General features: G+C 35.5%; 1 protein-coding gene across 1 annotated transcript in view; it reads right to left on the bottom strand.

The window, feature by feature from the left end:
• Window positions 1–23,795, bottom strand: part of LOC149580749 (uncharacterized) — a 164,731-nt gene extending 140,936 nt beyond the window's left edge. The window contains exons 1-2 of the mRNA XM_089793377.1: window positions 23,413–23,795; window positions 15,373–15,544 (exon numbers count right to left, since the gene is read on the bottom strand). Of these exons, the coding sequence (XP_089649503.1) occupies window positions 15,373–15,544; window positions 23,413–23,525 (285 nt within the window). The 5' untranslated portion in view covers window positions 23,526–23,795. The remainder of the gene's footprint in view (window positions 1–15,372; window positions 15,545–23,412) is intronic.
• Window positions 23,796–25,253: the final 1,458 nt, after the last annotated feature.

Raw genomic sequence — 25,253 nt, 5'->3', positions numbered from 1 at the left:
TCATGTGCAGATAAGTATTCTTATTTTTGACATTTATCTCTCTTATTTGTAATTTTATACATACTATAAAGGTTATTTGCCTTGATTTTTTCCTTTATGGTTAAGGATGTTCTTGCAAGAAAAGAAAGTTGGTACTTTACACATGCTACCAAATATTATGCAGACTCAACCTAATGATAATAGCTCCTAAGAACTTGATGATCAAGATGGATAAAATAAGGCTCTCACATTTGATGATTGAGATTATGAGATTATTCTACATTGAGAGCATGACACTTCTTCGAAGGCAATGCAGGAGCTTAGAAGATTGATACACAGAGGGAGTCTAAAAATACATGTAGGTGACTAAATGATGTTTACGCGCCTACTCCTACGTATATCATGAGGAAGTGATGACTTGTCACCAGAAAATCAGAAAATTGATATCAAATCCGGAGTGAGTTCGACAAGCATCCTTGGGTGAAGAGAGTTTCTGAGGAAGTAACTAGAGGACCTGACTTCTCAGGATCGATGTTCAGAGGGAGAAATTTTGAGATGCAATCCTTTGTGGATGATACCTTCTCTATGAGGAGAAGTTCTAAGAGAATTTATTTATAATGCACTCTCCTCTATGAGAGAGAAGTATGAAGTGAAAACCTTTTGTTCCACCCTTTAGTAGCGGCTATGGTGGGTCCACCCTCTCACTTGGTTCATTATGGATATCATGTGAGTTACTACATGATGTTGTTGTGATTATGTCATGAAAGGTGATGATCTTTCATTGATATATATATTTAGAGGGGAGCTATTGAAAGGTGACGATCTTATCAATAGCTGGACCTGTTATCATAACAGACTACATTAAGTTGTTGTCCCAGTGTGCTGGAAGTTATGATAACGAACAAAAGGTAACTATTGTAAGGTGACGATCTTATCAATAGTAGACCTATCTCCTAACACCAAAATGTGTTGGAGTGAGTGTTATCATGGTTCTTCAAGCCAGATTTTGCCGGACGCCATGAAATTAATTGTTGTGGTTCTTCGGGCCGGATCTTGTCGGACACCATAACATAAATTTATTATAAACCACACTTAAGGTGGTGTTTAAACTTATACTAAAGTTATAGAATTTGCTTCAATTCCCTCTTTGCTAAAGAAGTGTTAAGAAATTTAGCCTCATTGTGAATCGAAGCCAATTCCATATGCAATATACGTTATTTTACATATATGTGTGTGTTGACAGATTTATGTTGATATGCTTAAACATGTCATTCTAGGAATATCATACTGAGATGATATCTCTTCATATTCTCAAGAACATAATATGTTCTATATCAATACTGCCTAACTAAGAGAGAGTGTTAAGTTTGTAGTTACAGTCAATTTGATATGCTCATGAGTTTCATTATTGATGGTAAATCATCATTATATAAATATTCTTTTATATGCATATACTATTATATATATAATATATATATTACATATATATATATGGTTATTTATATTATTACACTGACTAATGATGGTTAAACCTTGGAGACATGTAGACATGTCTCCTCTCATACTTATATGAGATCCAAATCTGGATTTGAAACATATCAATAACAATGGCAATATAATTACATTTGCACATACAATCTTAGAATTTAACAAAGGTATCTCTATGGTACTATCAAGTATGGTTTAAAATATAAGAATATAGATCTTCACTTGCATGGGTACAGTGATTCAAATTGGGCTGGAAATATTGTGCATTGAAAAAGAACCTTAGGATGTTGCTTCAGTTTAGGATGAGCTATGATATCTTGGTTCAGTAGGTAACAATGTCAGTAGCTTAGAGCTCCAAAAAGGTAGAGCACATTGCTATTAGATTTCCAGGATTGTTGCAAATGTACTAAGCACTGCCATTTATATGTATGTGGTATGTGTGTTCCAAATGCAACATTCTCTTAGATTTATATATAGAGAATACGCCATGAATATACACGTCCCTTCATAGGACATGTCTATTCATTAATTAGATAATTAATCTAATAACACATATATAGATATATAGATATTATATTATATTAATTTTTTCTCGTATAACAATAACCTTATATCTCAAAAATAAAGAGCTCATATATAATAGGTTTATCCGACTGAAGCTATCAAACGTCAACACTCCCTCTTAGCTTAGAAGGATAACCGCATAAGAACAAATATTACTTCAATGTAATACTATGAATAACAATTTTAAGGATATCTCAGAAGATTTCCACCATTTGATATCACATTCGATATCATGAGTATTGGCCTTCCAAAATATCAACACATGATATTCACCAAGTACTCAAATGGTTTTGATATCACATCTAATATCAAGAGAATTGGGCTCTCGGAATATCAATGATATTCACCAAGTACTCAAAATAAGGTTTGATATCACATCTAATATCAAGAGTATTGACCTCCCAGAATATCAATGATATTCACCAAATACTCTAGTAATGGCCTTCCAGAATGTTGAGATGCAAGACATTCACCATATACTCAATTTGTTTGATCTCATGATAAAAGTTAATGTAAGATCGTCACCTTATAATAAATTCTGCAAATACATATGACATCATTTGGAAGTCGTCACTTCCTCATGATGTACACAAGAGGTAGGCCCATTAAAATCACATAGCCATGAGGTATATTCATAAATCATAGTTCTCTTAACTGCTACAATTTAATGATCACTGGAGAATCCATCGCAACATGGTTTACTCCCTCTGAATCAATATGACCAAGATTACCGAAGGTTGACTGAATCACATCCTCTATTTGCTCCCTCTTTTTCAAGGTTGCCTCTAATGAAATGTTGGGCTCCCTCTGAATCTCAATCTCTCTCTCTTTTCCTGCAAAAACATTCTCCGAGGAAAAGATCAAGGCATATAGCTCTTATAAAAAATAAGAGAGAGACTACAATAAATAATAATTTGCATAATGAAATAAAATCATTTCAATAACATAGATAAATATAGTATATATACATATTCAATATTTTAATCTGTCTCCTATATATTATTTTCTCGTTAATAAATATGTCCTTGATGCTTTCTCAATATATCAATATTCATTATAATTTTATTTTACTGTATATAATGTTTTCTTACCACCTATATTTTCAGTTATACTATCTCACATAATATAACTAGAAAATAATTATTAATAAAGACACATAGAATTATTGGATTGGTGCTCAATATCTCCTTCTCCCCTTACATATTAATAATGCAAGGAATTTTCAAAAATGAAAATAAAATGAATGAGGGAAAATGGCTCTGCAACTCGTATGTCTGTGTGATGATGTTTATGTTTGATTTTGTGTGTTGTGTGTATAGGTGTCGTTCTAAAAAAATAGGGAGGTATTGGTTGCGTCAAGTGCCCTATAGGTGCTTACATGCTCTGGTACTAAGTGGTTTAGGGATTTCAAATGTGTGGTTTCATTGTGCTTTTGTTCGCTTTTAGTTTTTTTTGCCTTTGGCCTGGTACACTCGTGTTATAGGAGAGCCGAGCCATGATGAAAGGGAGGGGGATATTATTATGGGAGATGGCTTGGAACGTGTTTCTGAGAAGGTTGGTACTGAAAAGGAAGGTGTTAATGCAATTAAATCAGGAGACAAAACGTCATATAAATAGATTCTTGCCGATAGTGGCCCTATTTTCTCTGCCTTTGCTGAGTTTGATGGAACTTTCTGGAGACTTCCTGTGTAGGCGAGGGTGTTTGTGCCAGGGGAAATGGAGGACGAATCACAGCCGATGGAAGTGGACTCGCCCAAGGAGCAAATGCCGCCGCTGGTGATGACGGAGGAGAGAATGGTAAGGTTTCTCCTCTCGGCCCGAAAATTCTTTCTTTATCTCCCAACGAGGACATGATTTCTACTATTAAAGGTGAGCAAACTAGGCTTAAAAGCATTACTATCTTTTTTGTTTGTCTAGATAAGGATTTTATGTCGGCCAGGAAATTTTTTGATGACTGGCTTGCTACAGTGTGGGGAAAGAAACTTGGATTTTTTGTGACTTACTGTCGTATGATTCAAAAAGGTATGTTTGTTGTGTTTTTTAAGAATCATATAATGCAAGAAAGAGTTCTGGAAAAGAAGTTTTGGAATGTGGGTAGGTCATTATTTAGGGCGTATCCATGGTCTCCAAAATGTAATATTGAAAAAACAATTATTCGTGCCCCTCCAAATTGGGTGGAGATAAAAAATCTTAATGTCGAATTTTGGTCCTTTATTCCACAAATTCTTAAACCTTTAGGGTCTGCAAATTGAGCAGTCCCGAGTTACCCTGCCACATTTGAATGCTAGGGTTTTAGTAGATTTGGCCCCAGAGGTGGATTTTCCAGAGAAAATTTCCTTAGAATTTGAGGGGGAATCCTTCTGTTGGGATATCTCCTTGCTAGGTAACCCTAGTTCTTGCTTCCATTGCAGATGTAATGGTCATACGAGGAAAGATTGCCCAACTCTTATGAATGTACAAAAGGAAAAAGCTAATACGGTGAATAATAATGAAATTAAAGATAAAAAGAAGAATGATTTGAATTCAGCGGTGGGTGAGAAAAACTCTTTATCTGTGTCTGCTAATAATAAGAAGGTGCTTGGTGAGGTGGATGGTAATAAGAGTGGTAAATTGCAATCAAGGGATTCTAATCCTATGGATACCCCAGTTTCTAAAGAAGAATGATTTGAATTCAGCGGTGGGTGAGAAAAACTCTTTATCTGTGTCTGCTAATAATAAGAAGGTGCTTCGTGAGGTGGATGGTAATAAGAGTGGTAAATTGCAATCAAGGGATTCTAATCCTATGGATACCCCAATTTCTAACAAATTTATTTCCCTTGCAAATCCTCTCTTCAGAGAAGAGTTTGAAGTTGTTCTTGCTAATAGCTCTGCTTTAGGTGTGGTTCCCGCTCCCTCGGCTACCACCCTGCCTGGAAACGTTTGCTTAGAGCCCCCCTCTGATAAGGCTTTAGTTCCAGTCTTGAATGCTCAACAGTTGGCCCTTGCTACCATTAAAGAAAGGGCTTGTAAATTAAATTTGATAACAAACTGTTGCTCCCCTTGTCGGAAATGCTAGATACCTCATCTGGACCTTTGGCTTTAGTTAGTCAAGAACAAGATAAGCAATTCACGAAGGTTGTAAAAAAAAGAAAAGGAAGATTTCGGAAAGAAGTGCTTTTCCTAATGGAGGAAGAGGTAGAAAGAGCTTGCCGGATTGTTTCAATAATTTGTGTAAGAATTCCAAATCCCCTCCTAAATCTTGATGATGCTACACATTCATAGTTGGAATGTCCGGGGGTTGGAAATGGCTGATAGAAAGTATGTAGTTAGGAGGTGGTGTAATAGACTGGAAGCTAAAGATGTTGTTTGTTTACAAGAGATTAAAGTAGTAGGGTTTCAAGCACATTGTATTTTGAAGTTCCTATGGGACAAAGCAGTTGGTTTCCACTCTAATCATGAAAGAGGGAAAGGTGGGGTGGCTATTCTGGTCAACCCTAAATGGGAAAATCATATTATAGATCATGGTTGTTCTCCCTGTCAGAGAATTATATGGGTGTCATTGAAAAGTGATGAGACAGTATATGGTATATGTAATGTGTACGCTTCTAATAATTATAGAGAAAGAGCCAAATTATGGGAATGGTGTTGCTCTAACATCCCTAAAATCCACTGGATATTTGTTGGGGATTTCAATATGGTAGAACATAGAACTGATAAATCAGGTCATTTGGCACACTCGTGGAAAGGAAATGAATTATTTTTCTAGCAGAAATTTAAAAGAAAATTTAATCTGGCTGATCCTATGGAAAATATGCATGGGAAATTCCCAAACATCTAGTTCACCTGGTGCAATAACCAGAGAGGTAGACAAAGGGTGTATTGTAGACTAAATAGAGTGTATGGGGAAGTGAATGCAGTATCTTTTAAACAAGACCAATATCATGCCCCTATTCAAGTTTTCCCTGCCTCTCTTTCTGATCATTCTCCAATTTACACTTGTTGCCACCTTGGACGTGATCAGAGTAAAGAGGAGAGGAGGAAGGTAAATGTTTTCAAAATAAATATTTCTCTTTTGGATGATTCAGAGAATTTAGAAGCTATTCAGATGGTCTCGGATCTTACTAGCATGAGCAATCCCCTTTTGAATGCCATAGAATTATGGAATCTAAAGATTGAAACTTGGAAAAATCTTTGTCAAGTTATTGGGAAGAAACAGGCCATGGATAGGAATAGAGATGAAACCTTCTGGCAGAAGGAGCCTAATAATGCTGAAAAAGATCTACACAGTAGAGGGAATGATGAGTTATTAGAAGCACATTTGGCAAGGATTAAGTATAACCTCAATATTATTCAGAGGTACAAAATTCAAGGTCAAAAAATCAGAGCCAGGATGCATTGGATTAGCGAAGGTGATAAGATACTTCTTTAATATTATTAAAGCCAAACAAAGTAGGGAATTAATAGAGGCGATTCAAGTAGAGGGTAGAATCTTTAAGGAGCCAGAAGATATTCAAAAAGCTTTCTACTAGTTTTATAAAGGCTTGTTTTCCTCAAAAATGGGGGATAAGGAGCACTTAAAAATGGAAGAGTGCCTTAGGCTTCTCCCACTAAAAGTGTCAACAGTAGAGCAGGACTCTCTCAATAAAAATCTTTCGATAGAGGATATTGATGCTGCTATAGATTCCCTATCCTATGGTAAATCCCCTGGAATAGATGGTCTCCCGGCAGAATTCTATGAGAACAAAAGCTGGATAAGTGTTGAACTTCTAAAAGTATATGAAGAGGCATCTTCTAAAAAGTATTTGGGAGAAGATATCAATAAAGGTGTCATTAAACTTCTTCCTAAAACCGGAGATAAATCTCTGATTAAAAATTGGAGGCCAATTACTCTTTTAAACCTTTCTTATAAAATTCTAGCCAAAGCCCTAGCCAGGAGAATTGCTCCATTTGTAAGCAGATTCATTTCACAAACACATACTGGGTTCATACAAAGTAGATACATCCTAGAAAATCTCATTACCAGCTGGGAAGAAATGCATTGGGCAAAGGAGAATGGGCAACAGGTGGCAATGATTTTGTTAGATTTTGAAAAGGCCTATGATAGAATAGAATGGTGTTTTGTTATTGGCATGCTAAAGGCTTTTGGATTTCCAAAGAAGTACTGTGAATGGATTAGCATCCTATTTAATGAGGCATCTATTGTTATAGATATCAATGGCAATTTTTCAGAACCAATTAGGCTGCAAAGATCTATTAGACAAGGTTGCCCGATTGCTCCTCTATTATTTGTTATTGCAGCAGATGCTATGTTTTATGTTTTAAGAGCCTCTGAACTAGGACCTCCTGTAAAAGGGATCTCTCTCCCAAACAAGGATGAGTTGATCAATGTTCAGTTCGCTGATGATACTTCTCTTTTCTTAGGGCTGTCTGAGGGGAACTTTAATAATGCCATGAGAAGGTTGGAGTTTTTTTGCAAGGCCTCGAGATCTAAAATAGCACCATCTAAATCCACAATCTTGGGATGGTAGCAAGACCCACCAGATTGGCTAGTATGTAAGGGTTGGAATTGGACAGGGCCTAAGGAGGTTGTTAGGTATTTGGGGATTCCATTTTCAGTTGAGCCTAATTTGAATAGCATGTGGGATTGGATCTACGGTAAGAATAACCGAATACATGTTAAATGGCAAACACACTCACTTTCTTTAGCAAGTAGATTCCAGGCAGTGCAAAAGGTTTTAGCAGCTCATCACTTATATTATGCTTCGGCCTGGTTATTTTTGAGTTCACAAGTTAACATGATTGACAAGATTCTCAGAGACTTTCTATGGTCAGATGGAAAAGGGAACAAGAAAAGGCATTGTGTCAAATGGGATTGGTGTTGTCAAGAGAAGAATCAGGGTGGACTGGGGCTAAAAGATATTAAAACTCGGGGGTATGCCCTGGCCTCTAAGTGGATGGTAAAAGCCTTATGGGGGAATGAGCCTTGAAAGATTCTTATTAGAAATAACATTCTAAGATCTGTCATTAGAAAAGGAAAACTATGGAAAGATATTCCACTTGTGGACGTTGTATTTGGCGACTTTAATATGAAGCTATTTGCTTCCAAGATTTTTCAAGTTTTCTGGAAGGCCTGGATTCATGTGAGGCAGTATATTCCGATGAGAAGAGCAGCAGGAGGACCTCCACACTATCTGATCAAAGACAAATCTATTTTGTGGGGGCTTTCCTAAAATGGTAAACCTCTGGCCTTAACACAAAGCTGTTCGGCCAAGGCATGGAATGTTAAGGGGATATCCTTGATTCAGTATATTATGAAAGGGGGGCAGTTAAGGGATTGGGTTGATATCAAAAGCAGATTTAGCATCCCAAATTCACAAAAAAAGACATACTCTTTTATTAAGAAAGCAATGACAAGTTGCAATCCCAAAGATATCATGGATGCTAATGAATTTTTAAGAAAGATTAAATGGAGTGATGGTAATCTGTTGTCTGAAAGCACGACCAAAAATGTCTACCTCTGTATGAAAAATGACTCCTCTCTCATAACCAGGGTGTCCCAGTGCTGGGGGCAAATTAACCCCTTTTCAAGTTGGTATTTTTTCTTTGATTATATGTGGAAAAGTAAAGCAGAGCCAAAAAAACTTTGTTTCAAGTGGTTGTTATTACATAAAAAGTTAGCTGTTGGGAAAGTCCTTTCTTTAATTGGTCTTGCTCCTGTGTGTTGTAAAATTTGTAATGTTCATGAGTCATTCGAGCATCTTTTTTTTGAATGTTTATATGCACGTAAGTTATGGTCCATTTTTTTGGGGTCTCCATGTTTGTGGAATTGTACTAATAGTTTTTCTTGGTCAGAAGTCCTTGCTGGTTATGTGGATAGGTTTGATTCTAAACTCAATTGTTTTTGGTCTGTGCTAACTGTTGAGGTGTTATCGACTCTATGGAAGGACAGGAATAAAGAAATTTTTCAAGCCGAGGGGAGGAAGCTTACTGAGTTTAATTTTAAACTCACACATTTCTATATTATGTCACAGGTATCTCTGGTTCTCAATATCACAAGATCAGATTTCATGAAGCTTGTTTGTGAAGGGTGTCTAATGATAAAGAAAGATCAAGTGCAAGCAGCAAAATATATTTCAAGATTCCAATCATTATTGGCTCCAACAAAAATGGAAGACTTGAACAATTTTATCAGTGAATGGCATCTGCAAGATGGCCCTCCATTTGGAATTTCTCAAGCAGGATGGGATTATGTGAACTACCAGGATCAGGAACAGGTTGGTGCTGCTCGTCCCGGATGGGGAACTGATCAACAGGCTGATAAAGGTCCAGTCCAACTTCATGATGAACAAGGTGCAGTGCAGCAGGAGAGATGGAATCCAGTGCCCAACCAAGGTGACAGTCAGAATGAAGCTGAACAAGGGATCCATGAGGAGGTGTCTGGCCTCAAGGATGGATGGGGCTAAATTCTATAAATTAGTTTCAGTTTTTAAAATGTGGTTCCATGTAATGTTTCAATATTAGTTATGGACTGGTAGCCAAAAATACTGATACCGTCACCCCCTAATTTTGTAAGTGTGTATATACAGGGAGGGTCTGAATAGTTTGTTCTTTCGGTTGTTTTTGAGATACTTTGAACTTGTAGTGTAAATATTTTAAACTATCTTAATAGAAAAAAAAATGAAAATAAAATCATATTCCACCATATATACTTACTTTGATGTGATCGGTACCCCAAACCTTACTCACTCCTCCCATTCAACACTTAGACCTGTGAAGTGGTTATTCCGTAGATTTGAATTCTAACTATTTTAAAGTTTTACAAATTCAAAATTGACCATTCATGCAGAGAGAAGACTGAAATAGACAGCGACTATTATGTCGGGTCATTTTGAATCTTCTCTATTTAATGTTAATGTCGAGCCCTCTCGATAGAATTGTAGCTTGATGCATTAATGGAGTTGTGTTTACTTATTCATTCAACCCAACAAGTCAATCGACCTCTTGGCAAGATTATGAGTTTGTCAAGCATGCATTTAGACCAAACTCGGTCTAACATGACCCTCATTAAATACCAAAAAAAACTATCCATTTCTCATGGGTTTGAAAAATGCCTTTCCATAAACAATTGCAGTGGCAGATCAATGCCCTAATTCTTATTTGTTGGTATTTGGCCGTCCCTAGCATTGCACAATGCAATCCTAAAGGATGTGGTCGAATAGCATGAGTTCACCATTTTGGATCCACAATTCAAATTGTGGATTCCCTGGTTTTCGAAAAAAGTGCATGCAAAAAGAGAATGGGAATTGGAGTCTATTTCTAGAAACTTTTGTAAACTCTATAGCAACAAATCTTGAGATCCTGGAGCTGAGTTATGAGGGGTTTCTGATCTTGAATTCAACTGATCTAAAAGCCTTATCATGCAATGGAACAAATGATGCCTTTGTACTGTTCGAGATGTCTCCAAATGGCCCTTTTACCATCTCCCGCCTCAACAAATTCGTGGTCATTGGTTGCAGATCAAAATGCTCTTACTTTATCACATAAGAAACGAAGGAATAAGCATTAAGATATGGAGCAAATTCTATTACAATTGCAAGTCTTTGTTGTATTATCTCTTCATTTGCAGACTGTATAAACAGTGATGAAAATATATATATATATCCCTTGTCCAACCTGCACTCAAGATGACAAGGACTCAAACATGATCGTTGTTCCACAAAGTCTTTTAACTTTTCTTCAACATGCAAGTATATAGTCCCAGATTTTTATTGGTCTTCATTTGTACATTTGCAACTAGGCTCTGATACCATGTTAGATTTCCGAGATCACTGCAAATGTACTAAGCACTGCCATGTATGTGGTATGTGTGTTCCAAATGCAACATCCTCTTAAATTTATATATAGAGAATAGGCCATGAATAGAAATGTCCCTTCATAGGACATGTCTATTCATTAATCAAATAATTAATATAATAACAAATTTATTCATATATATATATAATATTTTTCTTATATAACAATAACCTCATATCTCAAATATAAAAGAATACATATATAATAGGTTTATTTGACTGAAGCTATCAAACATCAACAATTGCAGCATCTATATGGGAGCACGAGAAGCAATATGGTTGAGAAAACTTCTAGTTTGATTATTTGGGAAACCACTAGATCCCACCATCATCCATCGTGACAACCATAATTGCAAGGTGCAATTATGGTTCCAATGTTTCATAATAGATCAAAACACATTGAGATACGTTACACTACATTAGAGACATGGTGGACAAAAATGTAGTCGAGTTAAAGCATGTTAGTACAGATAACCAAACAGTAGACACCCTCACCATACTTCTTGTGAAAACAAAGGTAGAATACTTCAGAGGTAAGCTTGGTATGGTTGTAATTACTGAGAATAAGTCGCAGCATCTTTGATTAGTGTACTAATAAAATACTTTTATTTTATCATGAGTGTTATTTCATGATTCTTTTCAGCCCTATCTACGTCATGAAGAAGTGACGACTTTTAACTGATTATCACTTGTACTTCTAGCAATTATTGCAAGATGACGATCTTATAATAACTTGATCTTCTATCATGATGGCTATCAAATGGTTGATATTTAAGCAGATCATGATAGGTTATATCTTGTAAATTAATAACAACTAAGAGATAGATATTGTCATATAGATATCTACAAGTTGTATTGTATAGATATATCATGGGGGATAAATATCTGTGAAACCATGATTATAATGTCCTATCATAAGTTTCACATGAGTGATACATGTGCACATCCTTTTGGACATATTTGAGTACTTGGTGAATATCATGAGACTTGATATTTGTAGGCCATTACTTTGAGTACTTGGTAAATATCATGAGACTTGATATTTGTAGGCCATTGCTCCTGATATCATGAGATGATATCTTCATGATGGATATCTCCAAAACAAGATATCTATAAACATATCATTCAATCTGATATTACATTAAGGTAATATCTCTTTTCACTTTTTGTTGATATATCTATTATCCTCCCTAGCTAAGAGGGAGTGTTGATGATTTATAGCTTTAGTTGGATAAAATCGAATATGACTGGTTACCACCTTAAATCATTTATAGATATATTAATATAATAGAGAATGGTTCTATTTTACATATAAATAAATATATTTAGAGAGATCAAATGTAAGTACTTATGAATACTGAAGAAATTAATATGAAATTATAATTCAGAAAATAATCTTAGTTACCCAGTTCTCCCCTTGGCCCTTCGAACTGGTTCTTGGTCCTTGTCCTAGTTCCCTATTGGGTTCCACTTGGGTTCAAACCCAAGCAAGTTGGTTCGTCCAAGTCAAACCATGATCAAACCGAGGCAGACCCAAGTAGACCAAGAGCAAACTAGGTACAACTCCATTGGGAGCATTCTATAATTTAGTGCAGAAAACAATTATTACAGAATTTGAATAAAGATTTTTAGCATTACAAAATAAAATTTGTTGAAGTTCAAATATTATTACATCAAATTAAACTAGACTCAAGATTTCTTCTAGTGAAATTTTTATATCCAATGCTGATAATGACCCCTGCCCAAATAATTGGAAGCTCTGTATAGTGATAAATCGTATTTGAAACATTAAAAAACATCTTCAATAGGTGAAGGGATTTTCAAGCTACTTATATAACATTTTCAAGTAGGATATTAATTACAAACAAACAAGCTCTTTGTACAATGAAAAAGTAATAAGAGTTAGAAAACTTGGAAAACAGGAATCTTATTAGTGCAGTTGATCCCAATAACATTGACAATGTTTGTGAACGAACTAATGCCTTTGATGAAGAAAAAGAAGATGAAGATTTAGATAATCCATTAGATGACTGAAACTTAGCATTAAGTTCTAATTCTTGAAAGTCTAAACAATGATGCTTGAACTCAACATTATTTTAATATTTTGGTTATGATAATAGATATGATGCTAAGATTACAAGTTTATAGTGTTTTTGTTATTTTTATGATACTATGTAGCATTCTAATCTTAATTCATTTTTCTTTTTACCTGTTTTTGTACTCACGAATCCACGCCCCAGTTTGCCATACCAGCAAGCTAGTTCTTCGAACCCAAACTTCAACCAGAAACTAGGAAGATAATATATACATAGTTACACCGCCTTGCAAGACGAAGGGAAGACAGGATGGGGGGACAAGTTTCCGAGACGGGGGCACAAAGGGGCCTTGATTTGGGGACGGTGGGGGGACAGTAGGGGACGAGGGGTGGCGGGGAGAGTAGGGGCGTATATACTATACATATGGTACTTAAAATGCTAGTTATAAAAAGATGTACTACAATTATACAATATAAGATATAAAGATGTAAAAAACTTAATCATTAACATTGCATTGAAGTTTTGAACTGGAACATCATGATTCATGATCAAGTGAAAAACAATGAACATTCAACATCAACAAATGAAAGGGTCAAATTGTATAATTTTAAATTTATAATATATATCAGTCTTCAGATATAGAATTGCAAATGTGAATAAAAATAAAGAATAGAAGGCTTTTGAAAAAAGGAGGAAGGAATAGGCCCCACATCACATTATAACAAAAATAGAACCAAAAAATATTAAAATAATGCCTTATTTTTATTTTTATTTTTATGTTAATATCCCCCATCTTGTTGCCGCAGGAGGCATTCCGACGTCTCCCCTCGTGTCCCCCCACATCCATAGGGGACACGTCGCCGTCTCGGAGACGTCTCGCCGTCTCCAGTGGAGGTGGCGCTCTGAGTGGAGCTGCCTGAGACATCGAGACGCCGTCCCCCCCGTCTTGGGTGTGGCCCGGTTTTGGTGGGGCTGCATCCCCGTGTTACACTGAATATATACACACACACAATCTATATGTATGTGTGTGTGTGTATCATATTCATTTGTCTAAACTCAAATCATATTAATGACGCAATTGTTGTTGAGAACAATTCATATGTCATGACTGTTGTATTGGAGTGTTTGACTGATAAGGAAATGTGGACACATGTCCACAAAGGAACATGTCTCCACATAAAGTGGAGGCATGTCCCTCTGTGCACGTCTCCCCACATCCACTCTTATTACTATGCAGACCGAGCAAGAGTTGGAACATAGCGACACATAACTTATTCAGTCTCCATTGCTACCAACTTCCTCGGCAATAAAAAATTATTATCTATTCTCTTTTATAAGGTACAATACATACCTATCAAATAATCAGACTTATAGTTAAAAGAAATACAATCAATTAGCAGAAATCATCAAATATATAATAATAAAATCATCTTACATAAATCTGATCAAATTCAACAGGTAATATAATTATTATAATTATATTAATAATATAGATCGTATTAATAATATAATTATTGTGATTATATATTTATATGAACCAATTTAATAATTGGCCCACTAATTTATATATATAAATTAATTAATGGGGTAAACTTGGAATAGAGGTAACCCTTCGTGAAAGGGAACCACCGATAGGTATAAAGTAAGACTAAATCTTCCTCTCTTATCATCCAATAAAAACATAATCCTACAACAAATCTGCATTACTCAAAAGAGAAGTGCTCAGGGGAGACAATCAGGTATTGTCTGTGGTTGGGAGGGAAAATCATTGCTTGTGGTTAAACGAGCACCAAAAACAACAGTAACAAAACCAATAACATAGGTAATAAAAATGCCTTGGAAGTGTCACAATTATGGAAACCTGGGCTGTATGAAGAAGATTTGCACTAAATGGATGGCAAATTAAAAATAATTACAAGGGGACCAATAAACAGCCCAATGTTGTAGAACATCGAGCTAAGGAAGATCTATTTGTTTTAATAATTCAGAGCTAGGAATAGGGCAGTCAATCTACAAATATCTACTTGGTATATTGTTTCTAAAGCATCAGTTGAATTTGCTAGTAGGAACAGCTGGTTTGTTAACTATGTTCACCGCAGAAGTTTTACAATTGATGCTCACAGAGCTTGTAAGTAAAAGAGTATTCAAAAAACAACTTATCAATCTTATCAATAACATTGTCATCCAAGCTTGTTAATTGACCTTTATACTTAGATAGTAAGCTGGAACCCATCATTCATAAATTTTCATACATGCTAACTTTGCTATTGGGCTGATAAGATATGGCATACAATCCGTTCTATGATGACATAGACTATAAAGGTCCAAAATTACAAATATATTGTAGCTTGTACAATTTTTCACTAAAAATAGTAGAAAAAATGTTTCCATGTGATACTAATAATTCTCCAAACATATCCAAAGATAGAACAATAAACAATAACTACAAAGAAATCAAACATTACTCTACTTACATTAATAAGCATGCATGACGGTACTAAACTGATACTAGACTGTTGACAATTGCTTCCTTCTTTCTGTTGAATCTCATTTTCTCGAAATTGTGCAAGAGTACCTATTCCAGAAAATCCATGACCTATGCAATGCATGTTGTGTGAGGACTCCTCAAATACAACCTGCTCCAATCTACAAAACATCCCAACATATAAAAACAAAAATCATTTTCGCTATCTAAATACACTTTCATGCATTAACAATTTTTTATACTTGTATAAGAACAATTTTATTGAGAAACTCTCCTCAAAACATATAAAGGAAACAGGAAAAAGGAGTTAAGGAGTCTGTCTGCCATACAGAACTCAAAAAGGACTTTGGAAACAGGAAAGGATGCCTTGACATAGTTAAAAATGGGTTTGTTTATCTCATAGTATTATGCTCTAAATACACAGATTCCCCTAGTTAAAATAATAAAATATTAGTTTTAGAACAGATTTCATATTACTCTTAATTGGGTACATTAAAATTTTAAATAATTGATTTGTACGAGTTAGCTGTTGATTAATAACAGACCAAGAATGAGCCTACTCCTGATCACCTTTTTGGACTCATGAGGTATCCTAGAGGCCATTCAAAGCTTTAGTATATAATATTTACTCATGGTAAAAATACGAATCATTATACTTCTTTGCTAGCACACTAACACAAGTTCTGGTTTTACGAAAGATACCATAATGCTTAGCTGAGCATCATGCTGATGACATGCTAGGACTATAAAGAACACAATGCATCCACTGTCCTAACTCCTTTACAATTCAAAGTATTGGCAAATGATGGCTTTACCTGTTGTGAGCCATGACTTTGCCTGTCATTCCTATTTCAGGCAGACTATTGTTTGATCCAAGACAAATCAAGTTGGTATATGTGACACTTCATGCATCACATTCATATGGTCTGTATATCTCTTAAGACACCTAAACAACACGTATATATCCACCCCAATACTGGAAAATGACCTATTCAGAAATGCACAGGTACCTGGAACAAGTAAATAATTTTGTACCAAAATATAGATAAAGACCCGCCATTCTGTCCTCTTTGTTTTCACTGAAGAGACATGCAGACAGATTCTAATCAAACTTGAAAGGAAGGATAAATCTTTATCAAACCTGTCCTGGGAACAATATATAACAGAAATATTCCGGGTGGACCAAACCTGTTTCTAGGACACCTTGAATGGGTAGTAGTAAACATCTGAGCCTATTCCAAATAAGACATAAAGATATATCCACAGCCCAAATGGAGTTTCAATTGATTTAAATCCAGGACATTAAAATGGTTATCTTTTAAGTCTTTTGCTTAAGTCTAAAAGTACATCTTTCATTAAAAGAGTCTTAACAAGAAGATTTAAAGATAGAACATAAAGAATTGGAGAAACAACAATGTAATTGTTGTCTAAGCCAATCGATGCAGGAGCATCCTAGGGTAGTCATCAATCCTATATGCAGGAGCATCCTAGGGTAGTCAGCAATCTTGTATGCAGGAGCATCAGGCTTGGATTTGTGGATTTATGGTTTGCGTAGTTGGGGATGTGATCAAGGCACATTGGGGAACCTTTTCCTAAGTGCGCATAAAGTTTGGAGTAATTGTGTTGGAGTTACAGCCGTTTTAGTGGCTGTCCGTAACGTGTTCCTAATTTACTAGCAGACTTTGGAGGTTGTATTCACAAGCTTTGATCCGAGGGAGTTGACATGTGTGCTCTTGGATTTGGATCGTTGGATGGCACGTGGACCTATGCCTAAGGGTGTGTATGTTTATGTTGTCATTTGAGTTAGTTATGCTTTGTAAACTTGGGGCCTATCCTAAGTATTTAATTATTAACTTATTTTGTGTATTTAATGATTGTTGCCAAGCCAACTTGTGGCTTGAGGGTTTATTTAATGTGAGTGTTTATTTAATGTAACTTGTTAGGCCAACCTGTGGCTTGATTTAGCATAAGTAGAGGGTCTTGTCTTGTCTAGAGTCATTCATTCAGCATGGAGAAGATGTAGTAGCTGAGAGGAGCGAAATTTAGCTGAGTGTGGGCTTGCAAAAACAAGAACGTTGCTTGATGGCTTGTGAGCACAAATTTAGATCCTTCTTGGGGTTTTGTACTAGATTGTGGGTCTAGGCTAGCTAGAGTGTGGATCTTGCGAGGTCTTGCAGAACTATTATTGTACTTGCTGATGTACTTGGTCATAACTCGAAAGGCCTTACAGCCGGCCATGTTGGATGTAAATCTTATGATTCTATTATGAGAATTGACATTATTTTGGATCTAAATTCCTATGTTATTGTTATTCTTCTGCTGTGTGGTTATTGCTGGGGGCTAGGACATCTCCTTTGGGGATTCTCCTGCCTTGTACTACATCACCAATGGCTTTCTGAGCGTGTAGAGCGTGTAGCTTGCATTTTGGGGCCAAGACATTGGGCATTTTGTGGGATTTTCTGCCCACACTGCATGTCTTCAGGTTATGTTACCCATGGTGAACTCTCTCTGGATTGTTAGGTAGCACTTTAAATGTTTTCTGTTCTCATTTCTGAAACTTGACATATATATCTCAACACAAATGACCATAAGAATGTTTTTGCATATGCAAAGTACATAACTATAAACATGATTGATTGAAGTCAGTAATAGACTGTATAGAAACAATGTTTGTAAATTAGAAACTGATATAAATAAGCTAATTACAAATCATTTTTTAATTAAAACATCTATATAATATTTTAAAACTCTAGTTACCACTCTGGTGTAAAACTCATTGGTACTGTTCTGTTTAGCAGCCAGCCATTAGCTGTTAATTATTGTAATTATTCTTCAATGCTTGCCCACTCCTGAACAAGATGATGTCATGACCTAAGAGATGACTTAGTTAATCCAATATGGATGAGGCCAATGTCATGTGACCTTTTCTTCTATTCCAACCTCTTGCATGTTTACATCCATAGTACCAAGAAAGCAGATAATCGCATATCCACATTTTGATCATAAAGCATGTGTTTGAAACCATATGATTCATGTTCCAAGGCATATCCATCTGTAATGTTGAAATTGTATACCCTGACATTCACCTCATCCAAGGCGTGATGATGGAAATTGCACACCCTGCAATTCCAACTCTTCAAACTGAACACATTGAAGTGTCCATCCCTGTAGCATCTTGTAAGAACCAACAAACATAGCTCTAGCCTTTTTCCAGCCCAAGGTGGCATCTTCATGATGGTTTGTCATTTTTATGTTTAATGTTGCAATTTCTAATTTTATGTTTTATTGTTACCCATATTTACTTTGAGTCTTTTCAATACTCTACCTACATTTGGAATAAACCAAAGATTTGTAGATATCCCCGCAAATGCATTAGCATCCTTAAAAAGAAAAAAGAACTGTATGGCTGTTCCCCAACAGCAAATCAGAGGCATCTGAATTGGTGGTAGTTTGTAATTGTTTACTGTGGAGGTTTATCTAGCTGTTAAACTCCCTTCTTTTGATTCCTTCTTCAAAACTAGAACATTAATGATTGAGATTCTAAGATGAAGGGTTTGCATATTGAATTTGCCATTATCCTATTGAATTGCAATATACGCATTACTCCTTCCATGCTTCCACATCATACAAGCTTTCACAATCTCATGCTCTTTGGTTCTCTAGTATCCTCTACAAGCATCCGACAGCACTATTAGCATCTTGAGCATCATGTTGTTCACTCGCATTGGGTTATTCTACAAGATCCAAGTACTTCTGTGTGATCTCCATTACCTTTATAAGTTTATATGTTTGTTTGTTCATTATTGCTATTAGTTGCAGAATTCTTTCCATTATCGTTAGTCTTATTTGAAGCATTGATCTCTTTCTTGGATAGGAAGCATTATTGTTTTCTACAATTGGATTGTATAATTTCATTGGAGCTCTTAGATCATAATATCCTAAATTCCTCTCCATTCACATTTAGAATAGTTGAATACCTCTGTAGGCAAGGACAATATTGTTATTGTTCCAGAGTTTTATTTAGCTCATACCTAGACATGAATAGGTTAACAAAATATACTATTTGTATCGACTGCTTATGGAAGCCAAAAGGCTTAGATAAGAGCTTGACAAGTTTAGCAAGCTTTATGCAGTCTTAAACCCCTTTTCTTGGCCCAGAAGCAAAATTATCAGGTGGTGCAATATCTCTAAACCTAGAACTCTATCTGATGACCTCACTACTTTAAATTTCCTTCTTATCTTGGGATTCCGATTGGTTTTATACATTCCAAGTCATTTGCTTACTTTCTGTTTCTATATTATAAGTAATTAAATCACCGTACAACCTGGTCTATATTGTGTGTATGGATGGATGCCTCTATGGAAGGACAGTCTTTAGCACACCCGCTGTTTCGTCCTCGATATGTGGCGGTTACTATTTGGCTTCCAATAACTTAGCCTCTGACTAGCAGCTAGTGTTCAACCACTCAAATGGATTACATCTGTGCTATCATTAGACAGGTTTCTCTTAAAATGTTTACCTATATCTTTTGTGTAATCAAACTAGTCTAGTATAAATAGCCACAATATAAGCATTTAAAGTAAGAAAACTAGGGAACACAACACATTCTAGTTATTTCTTCATTATGATCATTTCAATTTAGCATTATTTATTGCATTACAGTAAATAGTGTTAGTTCCTTCCTTATGAATGCACTAGTGTTAAAGTAGGTTAATTATATAATGTCGGTTCCTTTCTTTTGAATGCACTAGTGTTAAAGTAGGTTAATTATATGGTGTTAGTTCCTTTCTTTTGAATGCACTAGTGTTAAAGTAGGTTAATTAAATATAACTCTTGACCAAAAAATACTACTCCTAGACACTACACCTTGTGCTTGCCATTTAGCACTTTTTTCATCAGCTTCCTCATTTACTTTCTTCTATATGTAGTTTAATGGTTACTCTTTCTATTTATATTATTTTTGCTCTTGATCTTCTCATAGGTCTTGTCACAGTTAAACCTTTTAAAGTTGATAACAACCTCCTAATCTTTTCTGCCTCAGTTATTAGCCTAAACATACAAATCTCCACTTGCTTCATTGTTGGTCATATTTAGAATGTTACCTCTCGTGATTCCTTCGTCTATGAACCATTTTCTCTATCAGAGCAATCTTTTTACTTCTAATCTTCTCTTTGTTCAATCCTTGTTTAGCAGTTGAAAACTGCTTCTAGCATTTGCAGTACACACTTAACCTGATACAGCCTTAAATTTTGATATTACATACTAGCAGTATAACAGCCATTCATTCATTGAGAAGAAACCCTATAAAGGGGTGGTTTGCTTATAAATATCTGAAATAAAGGAAAGATGCCCCAAACAAAATTAAAGAAGATACTTTAATGAGGAAGCCACCATTAACAAAACCTATAACTTAGGTATCAAGTCAAACTCTACCTATTGGGCTAAAACCCAAAATGCATACATTAGGCATTAAAAAAACGTACAAGAAGGATGCTCTCCATTAATAGAACAATAAGAGAAATGATAGTCTCTCCATTAATAGAACAATAAGAGAAATGATAGTTAAGTCTCAAGAGGTGTGGATGAAACCCCTGAAAGATTTCACTAAACTTAATTTTGATGGAGCTTCTAGAGGAAACTCAAGTTTGACGAATGTTAGCTTTGTCTATAGAAAAGAAGCCAGAAAAGTGGGCAAGAAAGTGAATTGTTTATTGGGCGAGAAGACCAATAACAAAGCTGAGTTGGACACACTCATTAAGGGTCTATGAGCACCTATCAAATTAGGCCTGAAAAAACCTAGTAGTGGAGGGAGACTCTCAAATGATCACTTTGAGGCTGTCCAAAGGATCTGCATCAAGCTGGATATTCAACAAGAGAATGTAGGAAACTTTTTGTCTTAGCACGCAGGTTGGGATGGTCTTCTTTGTACATTATTTTAGGGAAGCTAACAAATGTGTGGACTACCTAGCAAACATAAGAGTTGATCTTCTATCATTAATTGCCCCAGCCAGTGACAGAGCATACTCATGGCCAGAGCTTCTTCATATTCTTGCTCAAGAAACCAAAACTTCTAATCAAGTTGTAGAAATTAGCAACTGGAAGAAATATTCAATAGTTTTGTTTTAAACCTCAAAAAATGAGTAACCAAAATTGAAAGAAATGTGGAGAAGATTCATATATGAATATACAAATTTTACAATTTAAGCAGCAGATTCATATGCAACTACCAGAATTGCATAAACTATCCATGCCTAAGCCTTACAAGAAAAACCTTGGAAAAATCAGATAAATAAATTCATACCTAAATTGATTTAAACAAAAATACCAAAACTTATTCAAGCAAAAAGCACTTCAGTGATTTGACTATTATGCTGACAAGTTCACTTTGAACACTTATAAATAAACAATTCCTTCATACAATTTGAATTTCCTTTAATAATATACAACAAATTCACATATAATACAAGAGTTCAATAATCTGAGGAAAACATACATCTTAATTTCATGATTGAAACAAATAATTTACCTCTGTAATAGAAGTCAAATGGAGCATGAGATGTTTTTTTATATGTAACTAAACTTTATTTGAGGATAACACAAAAAATTATCCTAGAACAATCAATTAAGAACTCCATAAGTTTCAAGATAGCAAGAACAATTGAGAAGGGAACATAGTCTTTAACTTCACCATTTGCAATTAATTCTCTCTCGTTAGAAGAATTAAACAATTCCTTCCTTTCACAGTTCACAGACAATTCAGGTATAATTCACCTTTAAGTAAAAGATATAAGAAAACTATTCATTTGCAACTGCAAGAAAGTCTAAGGTTTTTAAAAGTAACATTAGTTTACACAGAAAAAAGATTTTGTAGGGAACACATCTCTATTTAAACTTAAAGAAAAAGAAAAAGTCACCAAAACACATTAGAAACTGCATAAGTTCTGACATGAGTATGTTAATTTACGCAGAAAACTGGTATCTTATTAGCAAGCAATCTCTATTAAAACCATCCAAAAATATTCCTAACAAATTCAGATGAAGAACTGACTGCGTTCTGAAATACTGAATCAAATTTAAGCACAAACAGCATTTTAAAAGCCAGGAATCTATATTTAGCTCAATACAAAAAACAATTCTTACACGGCCAGGCAAAAAATGGCACAATTCCAAAATGCTGATACTGATTTTGTGTGAAAACTTGATCTCTCTTTAAATTTTGAATAAACATATCGTTACGGTTCAGATGAATCTGCATAAAGTCTAGAAAGCTAAAAATCGACATTACATGAAAATAATTTCTGTTCAAAGTTTAAACCGAACAAAATAGTCCTAAAAAAGAACTGCATGAATTCTGTAAGCATCTGATCCACATTTCAAGCAAACCGAAAACTACCAGTACAATTGGAAACTAACGATGCTAATATACCCAGAAGAATCATATTCCGGGCATTTAATCTCTATCCAAATCGAACAAAACATCCTTACAGAAGCGGTTGAAGAAGAGAAAGAATTCTAAAATAGATAAATACATGCACGAATTCTAAAATAACATTACAAATTTAAGCAGCAAAAGCATTCTATAAACAAGAAAACCCCATCCAAACCGAATTAGAAAAAATTTAGAAAATTATGAGAAATAAAGTGCTCAAATACTAGAATGCGGACTCTAATTGATGCAGATGTGTGTGTTTTGTAACCAACTGATCCTTATTTAAACAAAAGAATAAACTCTTTACACGTTCAGATAAAGAAATGTATAAATTTTGAAATACCGACACATATACAAGCAGAAAAAGGATTTGATAAGAAAGCAAACTCTATCTGCAACAACTAGAAAAATATTCTCCAAAAATAAAACCACACTGCACAATTTCTGAAAATGCAGAATTCCTATGTATTGAAAGCGAAATGAAAAAACACCCTACGAAATAAGCACAGAATTGTTGCAAAAAGAAGATAATATAAATCCACGACCTGCAAGTAAAACCCTGGGAAACATATGCATCGAAAAAATAACATCGTAGAGACCTGTTTTTGGTAGAAAGTTGTTTTTGGAGAAGGGTTTGAAGCGTGAGCTCGGCCTGCGTTCTGATGAGAGGACCATCACCTTCTCTGTCATCGTCTTCGAAGGAAGTCCCCATTTATTTCTCTATAATTTGACGCTATCGAAGTTCTCTAAAGAAAAGAGAGAAGTCGCGGGCAATCCTGATGGCAGATTTGAATAAAGCCAAGCCCTCACTGCGGCTTTTTCTTCAACATTCATAAACGGATATATTTACTAGCGATTGTATGTAATGGTACCCGAAGTGGTGTGGGAAGCTATTGGAGAAATTTTAAAACAAAATTCGTCGATAGGAAGTGTCGATGGTTCTCATTTTTTAGCCTTCCATATTGACATAATTGTGGATGTCAATTTTGGCATTGTTCTACTTCTATTTTACGTAATTTATTTAAAATTTAAAATTTTAATTGAATTTGGTTCGTCAATGGGCCTTTGAGAGTTGATTCTCATTCCAATCTCTTTGATGCATCATGGTCTCCACCTAGTTATGGATGGACCAAGATCAACTTTTATGGGGCCTCCAAAGGAAACTCGGGCCTTTTTGGCATTAGGGCAATGGCTAGATCAAATGACGGTAGCATTCTTGACTTTTTGTGCAAAAAGGGTAGCAAATGGAACCAATAGTCATGTTGAGTGCTTGGCAGTTGTTGAAGTGGTGTTGCTAGGGTGAAATTCAGTATCCAATAAAAACATCTTGAAGGATACTCTCAAATTGTTGTGAATGACATTGCGAAAGAAAAAATGGAAACATGGTACCTTGATAAATACATCAAACAAATTAGAATGTTGTTGGAGGAAGTTGATGAATTTAAAATCTCCCATGTGGTCAGAGAGGCTAATTCCCTAGCAGAAAAACTATCAAACATTGAGGTGACAAGTCTTTTACATGAAAATTTTGAAATTTGGGAAAAATCAGCTAAATACATCCTATGAATTTGGACCAGTGAAGTAACCACGGATGATCATGGGAGATTGGTAGATTTATGGTGAGATAACCAATGTGTCCTCTCATTGGTAATGCCTCGGGATTCCCCCTACTTTGCAACGATGGTGGTAAGTTTGGTGGAATCATTTCCTTCAATTGTGAAAAGACAGGCAGGTGGAAAAGTGAAGGGTATTTGGGTTGTTAGCTCATGTAACATGACCACCATTACATCTTTCCTCAAAAAGTACTCATCCTTTATACACTTGGTGGCTGAAGTGACAATAGTCATCTAAGAGTCTGCACCAATGGCATGCTTTTGAGAGATCGGACAAGCCTAAGCAATAATGGAAATTATCTTAGGTTCTGAATCCTTCTTGAGACTTCGATAGATGTTAAAAGTCTATATTATAGCCTCCCTTGCTACAATAGAGAATTGAGAAGTCGAGGCCCAACAGTATTGAGAGATGGAAGCTAACTTCTCCTTATCTATGGATGGGCATATCCCATCTTTCAAGGGATCAATCTCAGTCGTGCGGCTGAGAAACATTTTCAAACTTGATGGTGAATTCTTCTAGGCGATGTTGATGTTAATCTTTGGGGAGAACTACTTGGAGACAAAGTGGAGGCCAAGGTCAAACTTGGATGTTTCCTCATTATTTTTGGCTTTAACATTAATGGTGGCAGACTCGAAACTAGAGGTGTCATTTGTGGAGAGAGAATGCGTGGAACTGTAGTGGGGGGCAGTATTGATGGCATGTTTCACAGGGCTAAGCTTGGTGTTGGCATCCACCTGGAACAATGCTCGTGGAGGATGATTGGGGGCAGGCTAGGTGAGTTATAGCCATTGTTAGTATGGTCATCTGATGTTCCTGCAGAAGTGCA

This window comes from Cupressus sempervirens, chromosome 1 (genome assembly GCF_028749045.1).
Source record: "Cupressus sempervirens isolate cs-2001-9-10 chromosome 1, ASM2874904v1, whole genome shotgun sequence".
Taxonomy (NCBI): domain Eukaryota; kingdom Viridiplantae; phylum Streptophyta; class Pinopsida; order Cupressales; family Cupressaceae; genus Cupressus; species Cupressus sempervirens.
This window is presented reverse-complemented; position numbering and strand designations above follow the sequence as displayed.